Source organism: Portunus trituberculatus, chromosome 26 (assembly GCF_017591435.1).
Source record: "Portunus trituberculatus isolate SZX2019 chromosome 26, ASM1759143v1, whole genome shotgun sequence".
NCBI lineage: Eukaryota > Metazoa > Arthropoda > Malacostraca > Decapoda > Portunidae > Portunus > Portunus trituberculatus.
In genome coordinates, this window is record NC_059280.1 from 4160495 (window position 1) to 4188447 (window position 27953).

Here is a 27953-nt window from a genome sequence, read left to right on the forward strand (position 1 = left end):
ACCACACCACACCACACCACACCTAACCACTTATCTATTAATTGAACCAGCCACCCCACACCACATATTCACTAAGCCATCCATCCCACACCATACCACACTCCCCCAAACCACACCACACCACTCCACACTTCCTCTAACCTAGGGGTTCCCAACTGGTGGGTTGCAGAGTCTTAGCAAGGGGGTTCACAAACATGCTATAAGTTGGTTGGGATAATGTTGACTTCATCTTGTCAATTACAGTTTTCATGGTGGTACATATATATTGCTGTTCAATGCAGAAAGAAACACACAGTCGTCCAGGCATTTGATGACAGTGTATGTGTTTTGTTAGTGCATGTCCCTATGTAACTCATTTATCGGGCTTCATATGTTCATGATTTTTGTTGTCTACTTCCTCACCTAGAAGGAAAGAAAATGTCACACAAATGCAAGTTTGGGTACTCTCCTATTTAAGTTGCCAATAGATAATCACATAATTATATAATGATTATTTTAAAGGAACTTTTCTTTCTCTCTCCTTAACAAAAATAAAGTGTAAATCAAGCTGCTGATAGTAGAAGGTCGCGTGCATTCCAAGCTTTTGGATAAAGGACAGTGAGTGGAAAAACGTTGGAAACCTGTGCTCTAACTCAACCAGTCACACCACACCACACCACACCACACCACACCACACCACACATCCTCTAACCCTAGCAACCAGCCCACACCATACCACCATTAACCCAAGCATCCACCTCCCTCACAGGATATCTTAGAGCACTTCCATCCAGTGTTCCAGCATTTCTTCCTGGAGCAGTACCGGTCGCCACACTCCTGGCTGCAGCGCCGCCTGGCCTACACTAAGTCAGTGGCCACCACCTCCATCATTGGCTACATTGTTGGCTTAGGAGACAGACACCCTGAGAACATTCTGCTGGACAAGACCACAGCTGAACTCATCCACATTGATCTGGGTATTGCCTTTGAGCTAGGGAAGATCCTGCCCACCCCAGAGACCGTGCCCTTCAGAATGACACAGGTATGTGTGTGTGTATTTACCTAGTCGTAGTTTTCCAGGGCCTGGGCTTTACGCTCGTATCTATGCTTAACCAATTTTTCTTTAAAACTATGCACACTCGTTGCTGACACCACTTCTTCACTCAAACTGTTCCAAGTCTCAACACATCTTTGCAGGAAACTATATTTTTTTTATATCTCTCAGACATCTTCCCTTCCTCAGCTTTTTACTATGCAATCTTGTGCTTCAAATGTCATATTCTCTCTTAGGATCAGTTTCTCATTATCCACTTGGTCCATTTCTTTGATCAATTTATAAACGTGTATCAGATCCCCTCTCTCCCTTCTCTGTACATGTGTGTGTGTGTGTGTGTATTTACCTAGTTGTAGTTTTACAGGGCCTGGGCTTTATGCTCGTGTGGCCCCGTCTCCATATCTACACTTATCCAATCTTACTTTAAAAGTATGCACACTCGTTGCAGACACTACTTCTTCATTTAAACTGTTCCACGTCTCAATACATCTTTGCGGGAAACTATATTTTTTAATATCTCTCAGACATCTTCCTTTTCTCAGCTTTTTACTATGCGATCTTGTGCTTCTAGTGTCATATTCTTCTCTCAGGATCAGTTTCTCATTATCCACTTGGTCCATTCTGTTGATCAATTTATAAACTTGTATCAGATCTCCTCTCTCTCTTCTTTGTTCCAGGGTTGGTAGATCCATAGCCTTTAGTCTCTCCTCATATGTCATCCCTTCAAATTCTGGAACCATTCTTGTAGCCATTTTTGTAGTCTCTCCAATTCCTTATGTGTTTCTTTTATGAGGGGTCCACACTACTCCTGCATATTCCAATCTGGGTCTTATTATAGTACTTATCAATTTCTTCATCATTTCTTTGTCCATGTAGTGAAATGCTACTCCAATATTCCTTAGCAAATTATATGTCTCTAAAAATTCTATCAATATGGCTTACTGGTTGATTGTTTTCTTCCATCGTCACTCCTAAGTCCTTTTCCTTTTTACTTTCTCCAGTTCTACTCCATCTCCCATCTTATAGATTCCCACAGGTCGTCTTTCACTCTTTCCCATTTCCATGACATGGCTTTTGTTCACATTGAATTCCATTTCCCACTTTTACTCCATTCCCAGATCTTATTTAGGTCTTCTTGCAGTATTTCACAATCCTCTTTTGCTTTATAACTCTGCACAGTTTCGTATCATCTGCAAACAGATTTATGTAGCTGTTCACTCCTTCTGGCATGTCGTTAATATAAATGAGGAAAAGTATTGGTGCCAATACTGACCCCTGTGGCACTCCGCTTTCTACTGCTCTCCACTTGGACTTCATATCTTTAACTACCGTCCTTATTTCTCTCCCTCAAATAATTTTCTATCCATCTCAATGTGCTTCCTTTTAAGCCACCCTTCTCCTCTAACTTCCATAGTAATCTTGCATGTGGCACTTTGTCAAACGCCTTTTTTAAATCCAAATAAATACAGTCAACCCATCCTCTCTCTTGTACTCTATCAACTATTCTAGAATAGAAACTCAATAAATTAGTTACACAAGACCGTCTTTTCTAAAACCAAATTGGCTATTTGATATTAATTTGTTGTCTTCAAGGAACTCGATCCATTGTTTCTTTATTATTCTTTCACACATCTTGCATATTACACTAGTTAGTGATACCGGTCTGTAATTTAAAGGTTCTTCCTTCCTTCCGCTCTTATATATGGGAACCACCTCAGCTCTTTTCCATTCTACTGGTACTGTTCCATTTTCTATTGAGCATTTTATGATGTTGTATATAGGACTTGCTAGTTCTTCCCTACATTCTTTCAGTATTCTGCCTGAGACTTCATCTGGTCCCATTGCCTTCTCTTCATCCAGTTCCTTCATTAACTCTTTTATTTCAAGCTTGGTTACTTTAATCTCTTTCATATAGATTGTCTCTATTACCCTGTGGCCTTTCAAATTTGGATTCCTTAGTAAAGACCTGGAATTTATTATTTAATAGTTCTGCCATACTTTTTGGGTCTTCCACCATCCTGTTCTCTCCTTTTAACCTTTCTATTGTTTCTTTTGCCTAATTTTTCCATTTATGAATCTATAGAACAATTTTGGTTGTTCCTTACATTTTTCGACAATGTCCTTTTCAAAGTTCTTTTCCTCTTCCTTCCTCACCTTAACATATTCATTTCTCGCTGCCTTGAAGTTTTCCTTATTTGCTGGATTTCTATTTCTCCTCCACCTTTTCCATGCTCCATCTCTTTTCTCCTTTGCCCTAGCACACCTTGCATTAAACCAATCTTTTTTTTCCTTCTTCTTTAGGTCTATATTTTGGGACATATTCCTGACTCCTGTTTTGTATATTTCCAAAAATAAGTTATATTCTCTTGCATTGTCTCTGAGTTTTCCATCTCCTCCCAGTTTACGTTTTAAAATAGTTCTTGAGATTCTCAATATCAGCCTTTCTGTAATTTAATCGGTCTCCTTTGTATGAATTGTCTCTATCTTCCTTTCCCTCTTCTATATCCATTTCTAATATTGCATGGTCACTCTTTCCCAATGGGCACTTATATCTTATATCATCATTCATTTGTATACCTCTTGTAAAAACTAGGTCCAATCTCGCCGGCTCATCGTTTCCTCTGAATCTTGTGCATTCCTTTACCTCTGGTCCATCATATTGTCTATCATTAGGTTCAGGAATCTTTCTCCCCAGGCTTCTTCCCCCATACCACTTTCATAATTTTCCCAGTCCACTTCTTTACAGTTGAAATATCCTACTAATATCACTTTTCTCCTTTCTTTAACGATTCTCGTTAGACTCCTTATTGTGTCATCTATCATGTCTTTATATTCTTGATTGGTCCATGAATTTGTTTTTGGTGGCACATATGTTCCAATGATTGTTATCTCTTTTTTATTAATATGCATCTTAATATACAGTGTGTGTGTGTGTGTGTGTGTGTGTTTTCATGGTGTTATTTGTCAAATGTTCCTCTCTCTCTCTCTCTCTCTCTCTCTCTCTCTCTCTCTCTCTCTCTCTCTCTCTCTATATCTCTCTCTCTATATATATATATATATATATATATATATATATATATATACAGGACATTCACTTATGCTAATTATCCCCTGAGAGGATCATTACACCCTGAGAGTGCTGAACAGTATCTTGACCCTTGGATACTCAGACATGATGCACCAGTGGATCACAAACAGGCTGCCAAACTGCAGGAGGAGGAAGAGGACCAGAGATATAAGTGTATGTATGTGTGTTTGTGTTTGTGTGTCGTGTGTGTATTACAGTTGTATTTTCTGCCACAATCTCTTCACTCAATCCATTCCAGATATCCACCATTCTGTTTAAACTAAACTTTTAAAGTTTTTTAAACATTTTGACTTTTCATGATCTCCTTTAAGTATCCTCTCATCCGTCTATCTGTCTTCAGTGATACCAGGTCTTGTCTATTTATCTCTTTTTTACTGTTTACTGTCTTGTACATTGTTATTAGCTCCTCTCTCCATCTATCCTTCAAAGTTGGTAGTTTCATTTCCTTGTCTTTGCTCAGGGAAAGGTCCTTTATTTCTGGCACCATCTTGTGGCTGTCCTTTGAATTCTTTCTAGTTTCCTTATGTTCTTTTTGCATGTGTGGAGACCCCATCACTGGAGTAGGCAGTAGTCACCTGCCGCCCGGTGGAATACTCCAGGAGAGGTACTTACGGGGATGTAGGCAGTGCTGCAGACTGAGTGATTCCCGTGTCCTCTCTTCCCGGTTCCCTTTGTGGTCTCATTTATACAATTGAGCAGCTGCAGCCTGCCCTCTAAAGACAACTTCTACTACTTCCTACACTACACTACAACACCTTACACTTTTACACTCTCTTCAAATCAAAATTTAATAATGGCTTCACCACGCCCTGCCTCGAGTCCCCTCTGGGAGGGGACCATAAATGTCCCCAGGTCGGACTGCCCTCTGCTGTCGACCTTGGGTGTCTTGACACTTCATCTAATACTTTCACTATCAATTTCTGCAACATTCGTGGCCTTCGTTCTAATTTTCAATCTGTGGAACACCACCTCTCCTCTACTAAACCTCATCTTCTCTTCCTAACTGAAACACAGTTGTCTGTGACTACTGACAGCAGCCCTTTTCTGTTCCCTCCTACTTGCTCTATCCTCATTTTCAATCCAAATAGATCCATAGCCTTTAGTCTCTCCTCATATGTCATCCCTTCAAATTCTGGAACCATTCTTGTAGCCATTTTTGTAGTCTCTCCAATTTCCTTATGTGTTTCTTTTATGAGGGGTCCACACTACTCCTGCATATTCCAATCTGGGTCTTATTATAGTACTTATCAATTTCTTCATCATTTCTTTGTCCATGTAGTGAAATGCTACTCCAATATTCCTTAGCAAATTATATGTTTCTCTAAAAATTCTATCAATATGGCTTACTGGTTGATTGTTTTCTTCCATCGTCACTCCTAAGTCCTTTTCCTTTTTACTTTCTCCAGTTCTACTCCATCTCCCATCTTATAGATTCCCACAGGTCGTCTTTTCACTCTTTCCCATTTCCATGACATGGCTTTTGTTCACATTGAATTCCATTTCCCACTTTTACTCCATTCCCAGATCTTATTTAGGTCTTCTTGCAGTATTTCACAATCCTCTTTTGCTTTATAACTCTGCACAGTTTCGTATCATCTGCAAACAGATTTATGTAGCTGTTCACCCTTCTGGCATGTCGTTAATATAAATGAGGAAAAGTATTGGTGCCAATACTGACCCCTGTGGCACTCCGCTTTCTACTGCTCTCCACTTGACTTCATATCTTTAACTACCGTCCTTATTTCTCTCCCTCAAATAATTTTCTATCCATCTCAATGTGCTTCCTTTAAGCCACCCTTCTCCTCTAACTTCCATAGTAATCTTGCATGTGGCACTTTGTCAAACGCCTTTTTAAATCCAAATAAATACAGTCAACCCATCCTCTCTCTCTGTACTCTATCAACTATTCTAGAATAGAAACTCAATAAATTAGTTACACAAGACCGTCTTTTCTAAAACCAAATTGGCTATTTGATATTAATTTGTTGTCTTCAAGGAACTCGATCCATTGTTTCTTTATTATTCCTTACTAAAAACTCTTTCATCAATAGAAAATGTCAAAGTCTTTCCAATTCTAACTCCTCTCGAGATTTCTGGCATCTAGCCAATAATATCTCTAACAACTTTACTTCTCTTTCCCTCCTTTACTTCATCCAGATGGCTCTACAGCTGTCTCTTCTTTTCTAAAGCTGAACTCTTCGCTCAAACCTTTGCTACCAACTCAACTTTGGATGATTCTGGGCATATTCCTCCTACTCCTCCACCCTCTGACTACTTCATCCCTAAAATTAAAATTCTTTATAAAGACGTTTTCCTGGCCCTCTCTGGCCTTGATTCTCGGTAGGCTTACGGTCCGGATGGAGTCCCTCCTGTTGTTCTCAAAACTGTGCCCGAACTCGCTCACTGCCTGGTCAAACTCTTTCATCTGTGTCTCTACTTCTATTTATCCTTCTTGCTGGAAGTTTGCTCACATTCAACCTGTCCCTAAAAAGGTGACCACTCCAATCCTTCTAACTACCGCCCTATAGCTTTGATTTCCTGCCTTTCTAAAGCCTTTGAGTCTATCCTTAATAGGAAGATAATGAGGCATCTATCAGCTCACAACCTTCTCTCTGATTGCCAGTATGGTTTCCGTAAAGGCAGATCTACTGGTGATCTTCTTACTTTCCTAACTGAATCTTGGTCATCCTCTTTAGGGACTTCTGGTGAAACCTTTGCTGTCGGCCTTGACATATCGAAAGCCTTCGATAGAGTCTGGCACAAATCTTTAATTTCTAAACTACCCTCCTACGGATTCTATCCTTCTCTGTACCTTCATCTCCAGTTTCCTTTCCGATCGTTCTATTGCTGCTGTAGTAGACGGTCACTGTTCTTCCCTAAAACTATCAACAGTGGTGTTCCACAGGGTTCTGTCCTATCACCCACTCTCTTTCTATTATTCATCAATGATCTCCTAAATCTGACTCAATGCCCTATCCACTCCTATGCTGATGATACCACCCTGCATTATTCAACAGCGTTCAACAGTCCCATTGCCTTCTCTTCATCCAGTTCCTTCATTAACTCTTTTATTTCAAGCTTGGTTACTTTAATCTCTTTCATATAGACAGTCTCTCTATTACCCTGTGGCCTTTCAAATTTGGATTCCTTAGTAAAGACCTCCTGGAATTTATTATTTAATAGTTCTGCCATACTTTTGGGTCTTCCACCATCCGTTCTCTCCTTTTAACCTTTCTATTGTTTCTTTTGCCTAATTTTTCCATTTATGAATCTATAGAACAATTTTGGTTGCTCCTTACATTTTTCGACAATGTCCTTTTCAAAGTTCTTTTCCTCTTCCTTCCTCACCTTAACATATTCATTTCTCGCTGCCTTGAAGTTTTCCTTATTTGCTGGATTTCTATTTCTCCTCCACCTTTTCCATGCTCCATCTCTTTTCTCCTTTGCCCTAGCACACTTGCATTAAACCAATCTTTCTTTCCTTCTTCTTTAGGTCTATATTTTGGGACATATTCCTGACTCCTGTTTTGTATATTTCCAAAAATAAGTTATATTCTCTTGCATTGTCTCTGAGTTTTCCATCTCCTCCCAGTTTACGTTTTAAAATAGTTCTTGAGATTCTCAATATCAGCCTTTCTGTAATTTAATCGGTCTCCTTTGTATGAATCGTCTCTATCTTCCTTTCCCTCTTCTATATCTATTTCTAATATTGCATGGTCACTCTTTCCCAATGGGCACTTATATCTTATATCATCATTCATTTGTATATCCCTTGTAAAAACTAGGTCCAATCTCTTTGCTCATCGTTTCCTCTGAATCTTGTGCATTCCTTTACTCTCTGGTCCATCATATTGTCTATCATTAGGTTCAGGAATCTTTCTCCCCAGGCTTCTTCCCCCATACCACTTTCATAATTTTCCCAGTCCACTTCTTTACAGTTGAAATATCCTACTAATATCACTTTTCTCCTTTCTTTAACGATTCTCGTTAGACTCCTTATTGTGTCATCTATCATAACATAAACATAACATAAATAATAGGATAACAAAGGGCCACCAGGGCCCATCTAGGTTATCCTGTATCAGTCGCACAGCGACCTCGTCATCAGTACTTAAAGATACACTTACAAGTACACAATACATTATATACTAATTCTAAATATTTGGCCCATTAACAGGGCTAAGTCCTGCATCGAATTCCTCTACAATCTGTAATCCCCATACATGGGGATCATGTCTTGTTTAACTATAGTAAATTTCTTATAAAACTATCATGCAGCGCTATACATAATTATAAATCTAATAAATTTAAGTGCTTATCTAATCTGTTTTTAAACATTGTCAAACTAGTGCTATTTACAACCGTCTCTGGCAATGCATTCCAGAAGTCTACCACCCTATGACTAAAGAAATATTTTCTTATATCTAACCTGCAGCCTTGCTTTCTAATCTTCCTGCCATGATTTCTAGTCCTACTTCCTCCTCTAAGGTAAAGAAAGATCTCACATCTATGTAGTTTGTATCTGAGAACATTTTAAATAACTCTATCATATCCTCTTATACATCTCCTCTCAAATGAAAACATGTTTAATGCCTTTAATCTATCTCTATACTCCAGGCGCTTCAAAGCTGGTATCATCCTAGTTGCTCTTCTCTGAACTGCTTCTAACATGTTGATATCCTGCCTATAGTGGGGTGACCAGGCCTGTATGCAATACTCTAAATGGGGCCTAACATAGGAATTATATAAGCTACGCACCACTTCCTTACTTTTATAACTAACATTTCTATTTATAATACCCAGGATCATGTCTTTATATTCTTGATTGGTCCATGAATTTGTTTTTGGTGGCACATATGTTGCAATGATTGTTAATTCCTTTTTATTAATATGCATCTTAATATACAGTGTGTGTGGGTGTGTGTTTTCATGGTGTTATTTGTCAAATGTTTCTCTCTCTCTCTCTCTCTCTCTCTCTCTCTCTCTCTCTCTCTCTCTCTCTCTCCTCTCTCTCTCTCTCTCTCTCTCTCTCTCTCTCTCTCTCTCTCTCTCTCTCTCTCTCTCTCTCTCTCTCTCTCTCTCTCTCTCTCTCTCTCTCTCCAGGACATGGTGGCAGGGCTTGGAGTGCTGGGAATTGAGGGTCCCCTGAGAGGATGGTGTGAGGCGACCCTGAGAGTGCTGAGGGACAGTGGGGAGGTGCTGGTGACCCTGGTGGAGGTGCTCAGACATGACCCCCTGCACCAGTGGACCCTCACACCCCAACAGGCTGCCAAACTGCAGGAGGAGGAAGAGGACCAGGAGATAGGTAAGTGTATGTATGTGTGTTTGTGTTTGTGTGTGCGTGTGTGTGCGTAGTTACTGAGTTGTATTTTCTGCCGTCACAATCTCTTCACTCAACCCATTCCAGATATCCACCATTCTGTTTGGGGAAACTAAACTTTTTAAAGTTTTTAAACATTTTGACTTTTCATGATCTCCTTTAAGTATCCTCTCATCTGTCTATCTGTCTTCAGTGATACCAGGTCTTGTCTATTTATCTGTTTTTTACTGTTTACTGTCTTGTACATTGTTATTAGCTCCCCTCTCTCCCATCTATCCTTCAAAGTTGGTAGTTTCATTTCCTTGTCTTTGCTCGTAGGAAAGGTCCTTTATTTCTGGCACCATCTTTGTGGCTGTCCTTTGAATTCTTTCTAGTTTCCTTATGTTCTTTTTGCATGTGTGGAGACCCCATCACTGCTGCATATTCAAGTGTAGGTCTTATAGTGGTGGTTATAATCTCTTTCACCATACTCTTGTCAACATTTCCTATATTCCTTAATGAACTTCACAGTGGTCTCTCTTCATGATCTTTCCATTAATATACTTGTGAAAAAGCTTTGGTCTTCTTCACATCTCTTTACTACATCCCTTCCAAACTTTCTCACCTCCTCTCTTCTTATTCTAACATATTCATTTCATGTGTCTTCATTTCATTGGTGCTTTAATTTAACCACCTTCCTCTCCCTCTCTCTCTCTCTCTTCCGCCAGGCTGTGACAACTCAGTATCCATGGCGGAGAGAGTGGTGCTGAAGATGCGACAGAAGTTGGTGGGTATGGAAGAAGGCTTTCCCTCCTCCGTGCCAGACCAGGTGACACGACTCCTGCAGGATGCCACCAGCCCATCCAACCTGTGCAGGCTCTTTGCTGGCTGGCAGGCGTATGTGTAGAGAGAGAGAGAAGAATAACTAGTGTGCATGTCATAAGGAATAACCAAGCAATTCTCTCTCCCACACACACACACACACACATGTATATATAAATGACATGCCAGAGGGAGTGAACAGCTACATAAATCTGTTTGCGGACAATGCGAAACTGTGCAGAGTCATTAAACAAAAAGAGGATTGTGAAATACTACAGGAAGACTTAAACAAGGTCTGGAAATGGAGCAAAAAGTGGGAGATGGAATTCAATGTGGACAAAAGCCATGTCATGGAAATGGGAAAAAGTGAAAGACGACCAGTGGGAATCTATAAGATGGGAGATGGAGTATAACTAGAAAAAGTAAAAAAGGAAAAGGACTTGGGAGTGACAATGGAAGAAAATAATCAACCGGTTAGCCATATTGATAGAATTTTCAGAGAGACGTATAATTTGCTAAGGAATATTGGATTAGCATTTCACTATGTGGACAAGGAAATGATGAAGAAATTGATAAGTACTAAAATAAGACCTAGATTGGAATATGCAGGAGTTGTGTGGACTCCCCATAAAAAGAAACACATAAGGAAATTAGAGAGACTACAAAAAATGGCTACAAGAATGGTTCCAGAATTTAAAGGGATGACATATGAGGAGAGACTAAAGGCTATGGATCTACCAACCTTGGAGCAGAGAAGAGAGAGAGGGGATCTGATACAAGTTTATAAATTGATTAACGGAATGGTTGAAGTGGATAATGAGAAACTGATCCTGAGAGAAGAATATGACTTTAGAAGCACAAGATCGCATAGTAAGAAACTAAGGAAGGGACGATGTCTGAGAGATGTTAAAAAATTTAGTTTCCCACAAAGATGTGTTGAGACTTGGAACAGTTTGAGTGAGGAAGTGGTGTCAGCAAAGAGTGTACATAGTTTTAAAGAAAAATTGGATAAGTGTAGATATGGAGACGGGACCACAGAGCATAAAGCCCAGGCCCTGTAAAACTACAAATAGGTAAATACACACACACACACACACACACACACACACACACACACACACACACACACACACACACACACACACACACACATAGTGTAGTGGTTAGCACACTCGATTCACAATCGAGAGGGCCGGGTTCGAGTCCCAGTAAGCGGCGAGGCAAATGGGCAAGCTTCTTAATGTGTGGCCCCTGTTCACCTAGCAGTAAATAGGTACGGGATGTAACTGGAGGGGTTGTGGCCTCGCTTTCCCGGTGTGTGTTGTGTGTTGATGTGGTCTCAGTCCTACCCGAAGATTGGTCTATGAGCTTTGAGCTCGCTCCGTAATGGGGAAGACTGGCTGGGTGACCAGGAGGCGACCGAGGTGAATTACACACACACTCTTGGCAGACTAGGGATGACATAGAAGGCAGCACAAGTGGCACCAGCTTCATGTTTACTTCTTTGTACTGTTGTCGTTACTTTGAGTGGTAATCATTCAGTTCAACTTGGAAAGAAAAAAATAAATTTTTGTACTGAAGGAAATGAATTGTTTTGCTTTCTTGAATGAATCTATAATAAGGAAAACATTAAGGCAGAAAAAAGGTGATGATAATGATAGTAATAGTTAAGAACATAAGAAAAGAGGGAAGCTGCAAGAGGCTGTGCTGCCAGGCCTACACGTGGCAGTCTCTGTGTGTTTAAGCTACCTAATTCCATCCATCATCCCATCCATCAACTTATCTAATCTTTCAAAGCTCCCTATTGACTCACCCCTGACCACATCACCACTGAGACCATTCCACTCATCAACCACTCTGTTGGAAAACCAGTTTCTTCCCATTTCTCTCCTAAACCTGAATTTTTCAGGTTTAAACCCATTATTTCTGATTCTGTTCCTGCTACTGATCCTAAGAACTTTGTTCATGCTTCCTTTGTTAGAATCCTTATACCACTTAAATGCTTCTATTGGATCTCCTCTTAACCTACGTCTCTCTCTAAAGAATGCAGAATGAATTTCTTCAGTCTCCCTTCATGGGGAATATCCCTCATTCCCTGTATCTTTTTTGTCATCCTCCTTTGCACTGACTCCAACATAATGTGGGACCAGAATTGTACTGCATAGCCAAGATGTGGCCTCACCAGCGCCAAGTTTTTTTTACGTTAAGACCTATAGCGCCTGTAGGCACACTTGAAGAGTGTATGGGAAGTGCTGTTCAGCTTACGCCCATTAATGGCGCAAGCAATTTTATTTATAGTGGTACCCATATTGGTGGATAAGGTGGTGAGTGTGGGATCGGGCAGCTCATCTTGAGTGTAACCACCTAGAACCTGGGTATCATGGTGACATGTAAATAACTTCAAACCACTCGACAAATAACAGTGTTTAAGGCTGTATGTAGTGGGATTCGAACCTACATGTGGACGTCTGCCCGATCCCACACTCACCACCTTATCCACTACGCCACCGCCTCCCTAAAAGTACAATTTTAATATTACTTTGGGACTTCTGCATTTAACACTTCTAAAATTGAATACAGGTAGCCTATTCGCCTTATTTCAACCCTCAATACATTGCTTCCTTTGACTGAGATCGGAGCTGACCTTGACTCCTAAATCTTTCTCATATTTGGAACTTCCTAGTGCCTTGTTATTTATGTTGTACCTGTTGTGTGGATTATCTCTACCTATGCTCAGTACCCTGCACTTGTTAATATTGAACTGCATTTGCCATCTTTCTGTCCATTCTTTCATTCTATCCAAATCTGCCCACATGGCAATGAAATCCCAATCTGACCTGATTAACCCCTTCCTCGGCAGAATCGAGTATACTCGTTTTCACTAAATGTTCCGTTTTCAGTCGTCAACGAGTATACTCGTCTAAAACTTAGCCTAGGCTAGGTTAGAGCAAATGAATGACGCTAGAATAGTGAGAAAAGTGTTTCTGTGGAATGTCAGGAGTAGCAAGTGGGGGAAAAAGTGTGTCAGGATGGTGGTGAAGAGTGGTCTAATAGCTAGTGGGGCTTTTCAGCAGGTAGAAGGAAGGCACTTAGAGAAGGACTGGAGTATGATAGTTAGAAATGGAGAGGGTAGAGAATGGGGTGTAAGGAAGTGGAGGAGTGAGATAGACAGAGTAGTGAAAGGTGTGGGACTGAGTGACTGGAAGAATAGGATTGAGCAAAAGAGTACCTTGGAATGGTATAGAGAGAAAGAGGCCCCAATGTATGAAAAGTGGTATGATGGAAGCCTGGGTGGTCGCTTTTACATACCTTTCTCTAAAAGTGCTCCAACCCATGTCTCCCCTAAGGGCCTCTACTGCTGCATATCTAGGTGCATTTAGTGCCATTCTTGCAACTCTATTCTGCCCTATTTCTAACTTTTCAAGTTCACTTTCATTCCAACAGCCACACTCTTCCAAACTTCTCGCAGCACGTCATATTTACTCGCTCTCATCCTTGCTGCACTTCCTAGCCGACCTACCCACTGACTCACCATGCTTATCTTCTCATTCTTTGTCTTCACGCAGCCAACCGGACTCATCCACATCCCCAGGTACTTGTATTCATCTGTCTGTTGCATCTCGTTCTCACCTAGTCTCCACACTGAGTTCCTCTCATCCTCTGACCCATTCACAACCATTACCTTGCTCTTTTCACTGCTAAACCTCACTCCAAAGTCTCTTCCATACCCATCTACAACATCAAGCAAACTCTGAAGCTCTTCTGCCGACTCACTCATAACAACATCTGCATACAAGAGCACACATATCTTATCATTCCCCACATTTACACCTGCATTCATTCTCCTCAATCTAGCAGCCAGTTCCTCTGTATATAAGCTAAAGAGGGTTGATGATAATATGCAACCCTGCCTAACTCCTCTTTCACTCTTCACCCAGTCTGTCTCTACATTTCTTCATTAGGGAGCTTGATCTTGATGCTACAGGTGGCTTGGGATTGCCCAGGCCTTTGGATTAGCAACTCCTGTAGAGGGAAAAAAAAAAAAAAAGCAATATTCTGTTGACTAATGATCCCTACGCCTCGCTCGCCACATTCTCCAGATACTCCTTCACAGCCTCCATCATCCTTTAACTCGTCTGTCTACACAGTCCCAGCAGCAGCACCTTTCCTTTCTTCTCCACTCTTTCATTCCTATTATGCCCTAATTCACTCAAGATCACTTGCATCATCTCATGCCTGTCTCTCTCATACTTCTCACACTCCAGCATGACATACTCCACCATCTCGTCCTCCCCCATGTCACACATCTGGCACACCTTGCTGCGGGACTCAGGCCACCTGTAGTTCCTTGCATTCACATCCATACACTGTGCCCTTGCTCGGAAGAGATCACCACCCAGGCTTCCATCATACCACCTCTCATACATCAGGGCTTCCTTTTCCTTGTACCATTCCAGACTACTCTTTCGTTCCACCTCATTCTTCCATATATTCAGTCCCACCCACTTCACCTCTCTGTCTATCTCACTCTTCCATTTCCTCGCATCCCATTCAGTTCCTACCCTGCCTCCTCTTGTCACGATCCATTCACGCTCATTTTGGTTCCTCCCAGCCATTCTCATCCCCCATACCACTTGTAATCCACTCCTCTCTGTCATACCCCAGTAACTCTGGCCTACCACCCTAGTCACCCCGGCCTACCATCCTGGTCATTCTGGCCACCAATTATACTATATAATATAGAAAGGAATATAGTAATAGGCTTTCTCTTTATTAAATAATTATGTAATAGAGTCATAAATTACACAATTTAATAACTACAACTTAGCCTAATCCACATATGTATGTCTTCACTCTCCCTCTTTCTCTGCTGCGTGTCAAATTAGTGTGGGTGACCCTGCTTGCCTAGCCAGAGACAGATCATGTGGCGCGCGTCTCTCTCTCTCTCTCTCTCTGCCCGCCAAAATCTTCTCTTGCTTTCCTAACGGCACTCTAAAATGAGCTATTGAGTGAATAACTTTTTGTGTGTTTCCTTCCTTGCTTTCGTTGTAGAAATAGAAAAGGTTATTTACTGATTATTTAGGCAGTAGTTTTCTCCAAGTGTAGGAGAACCAGCAGCGCATGGATGGAAATAGTGGGGAACTTGAAATGTCTACCTAGTACTCTTGTTGCCACCAAGCTAATTTGTCACTAAACGCTAAAACAAAGATATTAAATAACAGCTCATCCTCAATAATATACTACATGCGCACCTTGTATTATTATATTTCAGTGCAAGACAGCCACTGCACAAGGCCAACAAAACAACCAAAGAAATGAAAGGAATTAAAGAAAAAAGTTAAATTATTGGATGGATAATGGTGACGTGATTTATTCAATTCTTTTCCTTTGATTGTTTTTGACACAGTGAACAATCCAATATTGTTAACAAAGTGCACTGCATTGGTATTGAAGGTCCAGTCTTAACCTGGATCAAAGCTTTCCTCACCATTATATCTATGGAGGTTGTGTTGGGCAGTTCTTCCCTTCCTGACGGTCCCTGACTCCCTGCTACTATAAGTGGAGTGACCTGGACTCTGGAGTCCGTTAGGTCTCTGATCAATGATATGAGTCTGTGTTGGAACCACGTACCTCTCTTCCTTATCTATATCAACCACAAATCTGCTGACCTCATATCAAATATTGAGATATTTGTAGATGATCTAAAAGTGTTTGAGGCTTTTAAATGGGTCGCTCCCTGCAAGTCACACCAGCAGGTAAGCTAGCCTGGTGTGACCCTTGGAGGAAAGATGATCGAGCTTATCTTTCCTCCAAGGTGTGACCGCTGACCAATGCCTGGCACTGTCCCGCTGTCGCCTGCCAAATTTTCCCTCCATGCAAAAATATCTCCTGGGTTCCACACCCCTCTGTTATCTTTGCGCAAACTCGTAGAAAGAAGGATCTATGGGGCTGATATCCTAGCCAGAGTAAGTACGATCATCAATTGTCATTATGAGAGTATACAACGCATCATCAGTAATCTTATAATGTATTATTTATCGAATGTTTGAAGCCTCCAAATAGCTCCGATAGGCACAGCTCCACACGACACTGACATACTATCACGCACTTTCACTTTTTAGAATAAATACAGCGAGTTTCACATTTCTTCTGGTATGTTACAGAAGAGGATGATTCTTGCTGCTCCAGGCAAATTTTCAGTGAAAAATGTTCTCTGTTTACTAGTTTATGGTCAAAATCGGCCAGCCCTTCACCTCTGATGGCCATGGGACGATGTTCATGTTCACTCCGAAAACCTCATTTAAATGTCGTGTTTCTTAATCATTTCATGATTAAGAAACACATCAGTAGAATTAGCTCTCCTACAACTTTGGCTGGAAGGAAAACATAGGTTTACTCCAAATAAACATGCAATAATGGAAATTATGAGACGCAGTCCATCCGAGCACAGTGGATCCTCGAGTCACTAGGCTCTTCGCATTAAAAAAAAAAAAAAAAAAAGGCTACAAAACACACTTCTTTCGAAACATTTCGACAGAAGAATGAATATATCATATTGACACAACATTTTGACTTTCTTGATGCAGTAGTATTAACATGTGAAGGGAAATTTATGGCTTTTTTCCTGTGTTTCACTGTTTGATCTGCTGCAGTCTCTGACGAGACAGCCAGACGTTACCCTACCCTGTGTGTGTGTGTGTGTGTGTGTGTATTTACCTAGTTGTAGTTTTACAGGGCCTGGGCTTTATGCTCGTGTGGCCCCGTCTCCATATGTACACTTATCCAATTTTTCTTTAAAACAATGTACACTCTTTGCTAACACCACTTCCTCACTCAAACTGTTCCAAGTCTCAACACATCTTTGCGGGAAACTAATTTTTTTAACATCTCTCAGACATCTTCCCTTCCTCAGTTTCTTACTATGCGATTTTGTGCTTTTACTGTCATATTCTTCTCTCAGGATTAGTTTCTCATTATCCACTTGATCTATTCCGTTAATCAATTTATAAACTTGTATCAGATCCCCTCTCTCTCTTCTCTGTTCCAGGATTTTAGTCTCTCCTCATATGTCATCCCTATAAATTCTGGAACCATTCTTGTAGCCATTTTTTGTAGTCTCTCCAATTTCCTTATGTGTTTCTTTTTATGGGGGGTCCACACCACTCCTGCATATTCCAATCTAGGTCTTATTTTAGAGTGTGTGTGTGTACGTGGGGTTGGTATTGGAGTATATTGTATGTTTGTAGTGAGTTTAAGTGTGTTTGTTGGTATTTTGTAGTGATGCATGGTGTTTTAGTTGAGTGTTTTGGGTTAGCTTTGAGTGTTCTGAATGTGTTGGGTGTGTGGGAGCTATGTTCTGGGTGTGTTATTGTGAAAACATTGATATTTCCTTAAAAAGATGATTTTCCCTCATTACTACCTTCTCTCTTTACAGTCCGTACAAGAACCGACATTCCCTAACAAAAAAAAAAAAAAAAACCAGCACTGGTGAGTGAGCGTGACAAGATCGGGATGTGCGGAGGTTGAGGAGCCCCGCAGCCCGCCTGGCCCCGCCACAAGCCACGAGGTGACGAGGGCTCATAGGATCTGTGGGATCGTCGAAGCCCGAAAACAACAACAACAACAACAACAAGCCACGAGTGACGAGCACCAGCAGGCCAACACGCGGGTCTTTCGACGGTGGCGGTGCAGCAGCGTGAGGAGAAGGTGCCTGGTGACGGTGAGTACTAGTATAGTATAGGTTGTTGAGGCCAGCAAACATGGAGTGGTGCCTGGTGCCCTCAGTGTGACGAGGAGACTCAGGGGACAGAGAGAGGTGTAACTGGTGGGACTGGGTAGTGGTGTGGATGGTTGTGGTGCTGGTGGTGGTGGTGGCAGCAAACAGCGTGTGTGGGCACTGTGGTGTGACTGTGGCAGTGCGGGGCAAAGCTCCATGGTGGGGACTGGGGAGGTCTGTGGCGCCACACCACACCGCTGTGGTGGGAGGCTGTGAGAATTGAGGTAGGGACGGGGCCAGGCTAAGCGAGGTGGTAGAAGTCACCAGGGCAGGAAGGAAGCTCGCCGAGATGGTAGCGGCCACCCTGGGGAGGAAGAGGAGGGCAGGGCGTTGAGGGCCCTGCCACCGTGGTTGTCTCCAGGAATGGCGGGACTCGGGAGTGCCCATACTCCCCCTTCCACCGCACAACAAGCTTGGGGACAGGTGGAAATGCGGGGTTTCGGGTGGGGAACATGAAATGCGTATTTTTTTGCATAACTGTGGGTGGGGGAGGTATAGCCATCATAAACTCTACGGAAGGTTTACTACAACTTTCGTAAATTCACTAATTTGTATAAATTCCATAAATTTTGGCAAGAACGCTAACCTAACCTAGCCTAGCCTAATGTAAACCTAACCTAACCTAGCCTAGCCCAGCCTAGCCTAGCCTAATGTAAACCTAATGTAATGTAACCTAACCTAACCTAGCCTAGCCTAGCCTAGCCCAGGGGTTCTCAACCTTTTTAATCTTATGTACCCCTCGAAGTCTTTCAGTATTGATCATGTACCCCTTTCCCACAATGCAGCATCAGGAAGGGTAAGAACAAATGCATGGTTTATTGACTTAGTTTATTAAGTTTAATTTGTGTTGTATATGTGGAGCAGACAAAATTTTTAATTAATATTAGTATGTTTCTATGAGGTAGTGTCAATAGGAACTGGTACCTAACAGGGGAGACACTATATGTGACTTACATTCATACATTTACCAAAAAGGAACTATATCAGACAATTTTCGATCACTATGGCAGTGAACTAGTGTTGCTTCCAGCTAGTTGCAACTTGTAAGTTTTAACTAGAGATAGTGATAAGTAAGTCACTGTGTGTGTGAATAACATATAAAATAATAAATCGGAACAAATATTATAGGTTTGCAAGGTTGTGTGGCAACTGTAATCCAAGAGAGCTTCCTCTCAAGTTATATAACTCCAAGAGTTTCCTTGTTAACGTTGTTATCGTGTCCTGGTTCTAGTGAAGGACACATCCAGCCTAGCACATGTAGGCCACTTTGTATACTTTAAACAAATTTGCAGTTATTCAAAGCTGAAGTATTTTGAGAAACCTGCCACATACCCCCAAAATTCCTCTCAAGTACCCTGGGGTACGCATACCCCAGGTTGAGAACCCCTGGCCCTAGCCTAACCTAATGTAAACCTACAGTAACCTAAAGCTAACCTTACATAACATAAACCTAATGAAACTTGTAGTGAAAATTCTGTAGACTTTTTAAGGGAATTTTTCCCCATTATGCAGAAAATACGCATTTCCAACGCACCTCATGTTCCCCACCCAAAACCCTGCATTCCCACCTGTCCCCAAGCTTGTTGGGGAGGGTAGGGGAGAGTATGGGCATAAACTAGAATTATACTGTCCCTCCCCTCCCTGCCCCAGACAGATGGGACTGGTGGGGAGAGGGACCAACCTCCTGCTTCTCTGCCTCCTGAGACACCCCAGGCATCTGTGGGTGAGGGTGCTGTGGGAGGGACTGCTGCCGTGGCCCCTGAGGGCCAACACACTTCTCCCTCAGAGTAGATAGTAGTGGTGGTACTAGCCAGCCACCCAAGGAGGGGCACCCCTCTGTGACTGAGGGGGTCCGCAGGATACAGGCTGGCCATCCTGGTGGTAGGAGACAGACAGCATGGTGGCACATGACCACGAGGGGGTAGAAAAGCGTGCTGAACAGCATGAGTGGCAGAGGGGTGGAGGAGATTAGCCAGGAAGTGAAGGCAAGTGTGGAGGCTGTGGTAAATATCTTGAACAAGTCCTTCCTCTGTCATCACCAGTCCCCTCCCCAAGAACAAGCTTGGGGACCTTGAGGGAAAACAGGGTTTTTGGCCGGAAAGGTAAAATAGGCAATTTTTAGCAATTCAAAGAATCTAAGGGGAAAAATTTCAATATTTCACAAAAAAGTCACTTTTTGTCTGTCAACAATTTGCTGCATTTGTGGCAGTATCTGCTACATTCAGCAGAAACCAGAGGTACTAAACCTAACATTATAACTACCCCTGGACTCCCCCGTCCCTAGGTTACTTACCAAACCTTATCCTAACTTAACCTAACCTAATTTTTAAGCCCATAACTATAAACTAGCCGTGGGGACTGCGACCCCCCTGGACCCCATCCCACGGGAAATTAATCTAACCTAATTTTAACGAATAGAGAATGATGGTAAAACTTAACTGTAAATTGAATTAAGGAAAAATTGTGATTTTTAGTGAAATATAGCAGATAGAGACACAAATGTAGCAAATTGTTGGCAATGCTGCTCTCCAGCAACACAGCAATGCTCACCACAGCTGCAACCCTTAAGGAATGTTGAACATCTGGCATTACTCAGTGTTGTGGAGCAAATTCAGCCTGTGATGCACACACTAGTCAGACAGGTCCCTTGTATTTCCAGTGTAGTGGTGATAGAATAAAAAAGTCTGGAGTCACAGTGAGAGCGCTGGGCGTCCATGGTGAAAGCAGCTCAGCAACTGACGTGACTCACTGACACCCTCTCTCGCCAGAAACAAATGCAATGCTACACACTGGAGACTCAATACTCAAACGTCTTACTAGTCAAACAACACCTTGTTGTAAAGAAAGGCTCCCTGGCCTCTCCCTTCCCCCCCTGCACCAGTTGTGCTGCTGTGGTCTTCAGGATAACATTCTCGTGCATTCTGTCTGTGGTTTTTCATTTATAAACTTACATCAACACCAAAGGTTGACTTGCAGTGAAAACATCTGTTAATGGGAATGGCTGCACACATGGTTGTAAACAAAGCTCTGTCTTGTCCCTCCCCGCCACTGCCATTGCCCCGTTCTGATACCGGTAATACTAGTACATACTCTGGTATATAGGATACCGGTGCACATCTCTTGTCCTGCCAGTCTCGAGAAAAATAACATTCTTCTGCATTCTGTCAGTAGTTTTTCACTTAGAAACTTGTAATGGCACAAAAGAGGTTTGTTAGTGGGGAAAATAAGGAATGTAGTGAGATTGCAAGTGTTAGTTAGTCATAGCCCTGCACTGGTGGGCTCACAGGAATCACACCAGGAGAAAAGTTACAAAGACGTTTTCATGGATGGTGACTGGTCTTTTGACAGCTTCCCCCCCCCCTCCTCCTCCTCCTCCTCCTCCTCCTCCTCCTCCTCCTCCTCCTCCTCCTCCTCCTCCTCCTCCTCCTGCTATGTTATCTATCACCAGCCTTCACTTACAGTGTGCACAATTCAAAATTATAAGAAAATAAGTTATATTGACATTTTTATAAAGTTGAGGATTTTGCTTAAGATTAGAATTGAATTACAGTAAGCCCCACTTGGCGAATCTCAGTTTGGCGAAATTCACTTTTGGCAGTAGGGTGGCCGCGGACCACCGAGTGCATGCTTGGCAATTTGAATTTGAACTTGGCGACTCCCCAGTGACGTCAGACCTCTCTCTAAATCTATCAGAACGGAGTGTGAGAATTCCCTTCAGCTATTTTGTTTGTGCTACCCTCTGTTCTGCCAGTGTGAGAATGAATTACAGCCTTTGTATCACGTCTTATTAGCTTTATTGTTTATTGGTCTGTTCTGTACATGTGTTCTAATATGTGAAGGCAAAAGATTTTATTTCAGCTCGAAAGATGGTATTTTAGGGGTCAAAAGAGGGACTTTGGCAATGACCAAAGACTGATTGAGCCATTTTTTAGGCAATTCATATGGTATAAAGAACTCATGTTTGGCAAAATTTGCATTTGGCTGTAGTTTTGCCATACTAATTAATTCACCAAGTGCGGAGCTTACTGTACGGTGGAGACTCAATACTCTAACTTAATTTGTACAGTGGAGACTCAATACTCTAACTTAATTTGTTCCACGTGGGTGTTTGAGTATCAAGAAGTTTGACTACAAATACCTATAAATCAAGTAATTCATTCTAACCTTAGCAAAACCTTAAGTTTACAAAAAAAGTCAATGTAAATTTTTTAACAATCTTGATTTGTACTTAGTGTAAGTGAAGGCTTGTGATGGATAACATAGAAGAGGAGAGGAGAAGGGTGGGGAGGAGGAGGGAGGTTATTTGTTGGAGGATGGCTCAGCATTCATATGAAACAACTGGTAACTTGTCTCCTGGTGTGATTCCTGTGAACACACTAGCAGAGACCTGTGGCTCACTAACACTTGCACTCTCACTAAATTTCTTATTTTCATCACCAATAAGCCTCTTTGGTGCCATTGTAAGTTTATAAACGAAAAACTTGAGACAACGCAGAAGAATGTTATTGTTCACATGACGGCGGCGGGACTAGGGATGTACACCAGCATCCAGTAAACCAGAATGCCAGTGTTTTAACTTCAGAATTACCGGTATTACCGATATCAGAACGGGACAACCACACGTGTGGCTGTTCCAGTACCAGGTCAAAGTTTTGTGTTGAAGTATTGAAAAGTTTGACTTATAAGATGTTCAAATATTGAGTCTTGACTGTGCATGTTGTGGCAGTATACTCACTCTACTTCATGTTGAAGAAGAATAACCTAATCTCGCCTAACCTGACGTAATTTCAACATTTTTCAACACTGCTAGAAATGTACTCGTAGCTAATTGTTGGCAATGGAATCACATCATTCTAAATAATAGCTAGAGAGAGAGAGAGAGTAAGCACTTTCCTGTGGTGACACTGCAATGGCAAGGCACAACTGGCCTTTCCAGGCAGGTACCACACATGGACACTATATAGTGCCAGATTAATGAGCACTGTTTACCTAGCTTTTGATGGCAACACGGTGTAATTGCAGCTTAATACAATAAAGAGTATCTTGTCTTTGTGTTAGCTTCTCCTCAACAAGCTTGGGGGGCCTAGTGGGAAAGAGGAATTTTTATGGGTGGGGAGAGCCAAACAGTGACTTCAAGGATTCTAAAAGCTCCTCTAGCATTTCCTTTACCATTTTATGTGTGGTGATATCCACCTGTACCTGGGGACTTGTTCCTTTTGATGTTGTGCACTATTTATGTTTTGTGGTGCGTTCCATCAGTTTGGTGTGTAGTGGAGGAACATTATTTCATTAGCTGTGTGGCAGTTCACTTTCAGGTTCAACATTGATGAATATTTCCACAATAGTTTTGGGTTATCTTTCACACACATCCTTGGCTCTCCTTCTTGTTTACAGCAATTGTTGTTTCCCATGTGACTTGGTTTCTTCATATCCTTCATTATGCTCCACACGCTCTGCTTCCTTTTCACTTTTGACCTAACCTTTTGGACGTGGGCAGGTTTTTGTCAGTTCCTTTCCTAGATATTCCTTGGGCTATTCTTGTTCTGGGTACGCATTGATCAATAGTTTTGGTTTAGCAGACAGCTTCCTGCACATCCCTTCCACAGAAAGATCTCGCAGCAGAAGATGGTTCCAGTGTAACATTTGATAAGTTAGCAGTTGGATAGCTTTGTGGTATAAATGTGTCTCCTTTTTGTCACTCTTCTCTGAGCAGTTGTGTCAGGTGACTTCCTCCGTGTTACTGTACACACGTGGTCACTCCTCCCTGGTGGCTGTCAACAGTTATAGTGTTAGTCATTGATTCCTCAGTACTGAACACCAGATCTAGGCTATTTCCACTACAGTTACCTCTCCTTCTTGTCACTTGTTATATGCTCTGTCAGGAACCACTCCCTTATCCTTCCAATAAAGCCCAACTTACCACACTGTCTTCTATGTTTCAACACTTAAGGATAAGTTAGGTTAGGTTTCCTGGACAGAATGTTTCCCGTCAGAATCATGGCAGCGTTGCAGGACAAAACTCATGCCACCAGTCATTGCTGTTTTTCCTTTATTATTGTTTTATGTACTTGTTTGTTTCTTTGTTTTGCAGCAGGACAGCAGTGGTGAGAGAGCAAGACCTGACTGGCAAGTCCTGCCATCCATTCTGCCCCAGAGGCCCTCAGGTCAGTGGCCACCCACTCAGAATGCTGCGCTGCCATTGTAAACACTTACTGCTCTGTCACAAGTTACCACCAACAAAAACTCATTGGCTTACTCTTTGCAACAAGGCAGTTTTTATTTATTTATTTATTTATTTATTTACAGTAAGTCCTCATTATATAGTACTTATGAGTTCCTGAAAACCTTACGCAAATCAAAATTACCGTATGGCGAACCCATTGTAACATGTAATAATAGGGATGTGTTCCAGCACAGCAAAAGTCACCCCTACAGACATGAAAATACATGAAAATAGTCATATAAAAATGTAAAGTGCTGTGCAAAAGAAATAAACAAAATGTTTTTATTTACCTTTCACTCAACATGATGTCCCTCCCGAGGCTAAGGGACAGTAGGGATTTCACTCCTTACTCATAATATCCACAAAAAAATGTGCCGTAAGGGTGGTTTAGGAGCACACCATTAGCTGACAGCCTGGCCACTGTGATGGTTTAGGAGCACACCATTAGCTGACAGCCTGGCCACTGTGCTGGTTTAGGAGCACACCATTAGCTGACAGCCTGGCCACTGTGGTGGTTTAGGAGCACACCATTAGCTGACAGCCTGGCCACTGTGGTGGTTTAAGAGCACACCATTAGCTGACAGCCTGGCCACTGTGGTGGTTTAGGAGCACACCATTAGCTGACAGCCTGGCCACTGTGGTGGTTTAGGAGCACACCATTAGCTGACAGCCTGGCCACTGTGGTGGTTTAGGAGCACACCATTAGCTGACAGCCTGGCCACTGTGGTGGTTTAGGAGCACACCATTAGCTGACAGCCTGGCCACTGTGGTGGTTTAAGAGCACACCATTAGCTGACAGCCTGGCCACTGTGGTGGTTTAGGAGCACACCATTAGCTGACAGCCTGGCCACTGTGGTGGTTTAGGAGCACACCATTAGCTGACAGCCTGGCCACTGTGGTGGTTTAAGAGCACACCATTAGCTGACAGCCTGGCCACTGTGGTGGTTTAGGAGCACACCATTAGCTGACAGCCTGGCCACTGTGATGGTTTAGGAGCACACCATTAGCTGACAGCCTGGCCACTGTGGTGGTTTAGGAGCACACCATTAGCTGACAGCCTGGCCACTGTGGTGGTTTAGGAGCACACCATTAGCTGACAGCCTGGCCACTGTGGTGGTTTAGGAGCACACCATTAGCTGACAGCCTGGCCACTGTGGTGGTTTAAGAGCACACCATTAGCTGACAGCCTGGCCACTGTGGTGGTTTAGGAGCACACCATTAGCTGACAGCCTGGCCACTGTGGTGGTTTAGGAGCACACCATTAGCTGACAGCCTGGCCACTGTGGTGGTTTAGGAGCACACCATTAGCTGACAGCCTGGCCACTGTGGTGGTTTAGGAGCACACCATTAGCTGACAGCCTGGCCACTGTGGTGGTTTAGGAGCACACCATTAGCTGACAGCCTGGCCACTGTGGTGGTTTAGGAGCACACCATTAGCTGACAGCCTGGCCACTGTGGTGGTTTAGGAGCACACCATTAGCTGACAGCCTGGCCACTGTGGTGGTTTAGGAGCACACCATTAGCTGACAGCCTGGCCACTGTGGTGGTTTAGGAGCACACCATTAGCTGACAGCCTGGCCACTGGTGGTTTAGGAGCACACCATTAGCTGACAGCCTGGCCACTGTGATGGTTTAGGAGCACACCATTAGCTGACAGCCTGGCCACTGTGGTGGTTTAGGAGCACACCATTAGCTGACAGCCTGGCCACTGTGATGGTTTAGGAGCACACCATTAGCTGACAGCCTGGCCACTGTGGTGGTTTAGGAGCACACCATTAGCTGACAGCCTGGCCACTGTGATGGTTTAGGAGCACACCATTAGCTGACAGCCTGGCCACTGTGCTGGTTTAGGAGCACACCATTAGCTGACAAGTGTATCTAGTCTGTGGGGGCTGAGCATGTGTGTGTGTGTGTGTGTGTGTGTGTGTCAGGCTGAGGCAGGAAGCCCGTCACTGCCTGTGTTGTAACAGCCTCCTCTGTTACAGGGGCCAGATCGGCGTCCAGCGACAGGACTCCCTCCATGCATCCCCAGGGTTCCTGCAGGACCAACAGTGGCCAGGAGTAGTGTTGCAATGGAGGGTGCAATGCCAAGTAGCAGCAGCAGATGTAGCAGGAGGAACGGCTGGGAGCAGCAGATGACCCCAGGTGTGAGGACCTACACTTGTGACCACTGTGGCAAAGTGTGCTCCACCAAGGCTGCCATTGCCAGACACATCCTCTCCCATGCCGGCAAGACAAGGCTGAGAGGCAAGAGTGGCCTCACTGAACACACTGCCACCCACGCTGGCGGCAGGAACTACAAGTGTGACCACTGCGGGAAGACATTTGCCCAGAAGAGTTGTGTTGCCAGACACATCATGTCCCACATTGGAAAGAGAAAGTTCCAGTGCCTGGAGTGTGGGAAAAGATTTACCAGGAAAGATAATATTGACACACACATCCTGACCCACACTGGGGAGAGAAAGTTCCAGTGCCTGGAGTGTGGGAAAAGATTTACCAGGAAAGTTAAACTTGACACACACATCCTGACCCACACTGGGGAGAGAAAGTTCCAGTGCCTGAAGTGTGGGAAGAGATTTACCCTGAAAGGTACCCTTGACAGACACATCCTGACCCACACTGGGGAGAGAAAGTTCCAGTGCCTGGAGTGTGGGAAAAGATTTACCAGGAAAGGTACCCTTGACAGGCACATCCTGACCCACACCGGGGAGAGAAAGTTCCAGTGCCTGGAGTGTGGGAAGAGATTTACCCAGAAAGGTACCCTTGACACACACATCCTGAGCCACACTGGGGAGAGAAAGTTCCAGTGCCTGGAGTGTGGGAAAAGATTTACCAGGAAAGGTACCCTTGACACACACATCCTGACCCACACTGGGAGAGAAAGTTCCAGTGCCTGGAGTGTGGGAAAAGATTTACCCACAAAAGTAATCTTAACAAACACATCCTGACCCACACTGGGGAGAGAAAGTTCCAGTGCCTGGAGTGTGGGAAAAGATTTACCAGGAAAGGTACCCTTGACACACACATCCTGACCCACACTGGGGAGAGAAAGTTCCAGTGCCTGAAGTGTGGGAAGAGATTTACCCTGAAAGGTACCCTTGACAGACACATCCTGACCCACACTGGGGAGAGAAAGTTCCAGTGCCTGGAGTGTGGGAAAAGATTTACCCACGAAAGTAATCTTAACAAACACATCTTGATCCACACTGGGGAGAGAAAGTTCCAGTGCCTGGAGTGTGGGAAAAGATTTACCAGGAAAGGTACCCTTGACACACACATCCTGACCCACACTGGGGAGAGAAAGTTCCAGTGCCTGAAGTGTGGGAAGAGATTTACCCTGAAAGGTACCCTTGACAGACACATCCTGACCCACACTGGGGAGAGAAAGTTCCAGTGCCTGGAGTGTGGGAAAAGATTTACCAGGAAAGGTACCCTTGACAGACACATCCTGAGCCACACTGAGGAGAGAAAGTTTCAGTGCCTGGAGTGTGGGAAAAGATTTACCAGGAAAGGTACCTTTGACAGGCACATCCTGACCCACACCGGGTAGAGAAAGTTCCAGTGCCTGGAGTGTGGGAAAAGATTTACCAGGAAAGATAATCTTGACACACACATCCTGACCCACACTGGGGAGAGAAAGTTCCAGTGGCTGGAGTGTGGGAAGAGATTTACCCAGAAAGGTACCCTTGACACACACATCCTGAGCCACAC

At 43.1% G+C, this 27953-nt stretch overlaps 2 protein-coding genes across 3 annotated transcripts in view; both read left to right on the forward strand.

Annotated features, from left to right (window-relative positions):
* LOC123509273 (serine-protein kinase ATM-like) overlaps positions 1–10504 on the forward strand; it is a 70740-nt gene extending 60236 nt beyond the window's left edge. The window contains 3 exon segments of the mRNA XM_045263472.1: positions 749–1021; positions 9225–9426; positions 10149–10504. Of these exon segments, the coding sequence (XP_045119407.1) occupies positions 749–1021; positions 9225–9426; positions 10149–10327 (654 nt within the window). The 3' untranslated portion in view covers positions 10328–10504.
* Positions 10505–17367: 6863 nt separating this feature from the next.
* Positions 17368–27706, forward strand: LOC123509304 (oocyte zinc finger protein XlCOF26-like). Of its 2 annotated transcripts, none has more exons than XM_045263525.1 (3): positions 17368–17962; positions 24111–24183; positions 26228–27706. In XM_045263525.1, the coding sequence occupies exon 3, from the start codon at positions 26315–26317 to the stop codon at positions 27188–27190; it is 876 nt and encodes a 291-aa protein (XP_045119460.1). In that variant the 5' UTR covers positions 17368–17962; positions 24111–24183; positions 26228–26314; the 3' UTR covers positions 27191–27706. The 2 variants fall into 2 exon arrangements, with proteins under 2 accessions (XP_045119460.1, XP_045119461.1); XM_045263526.1 differs by having other exon boundaries at positions 24114–24183.
* The last annotated feature ends 247 nt before the right edge of the window (positions 27707–27953 follow it).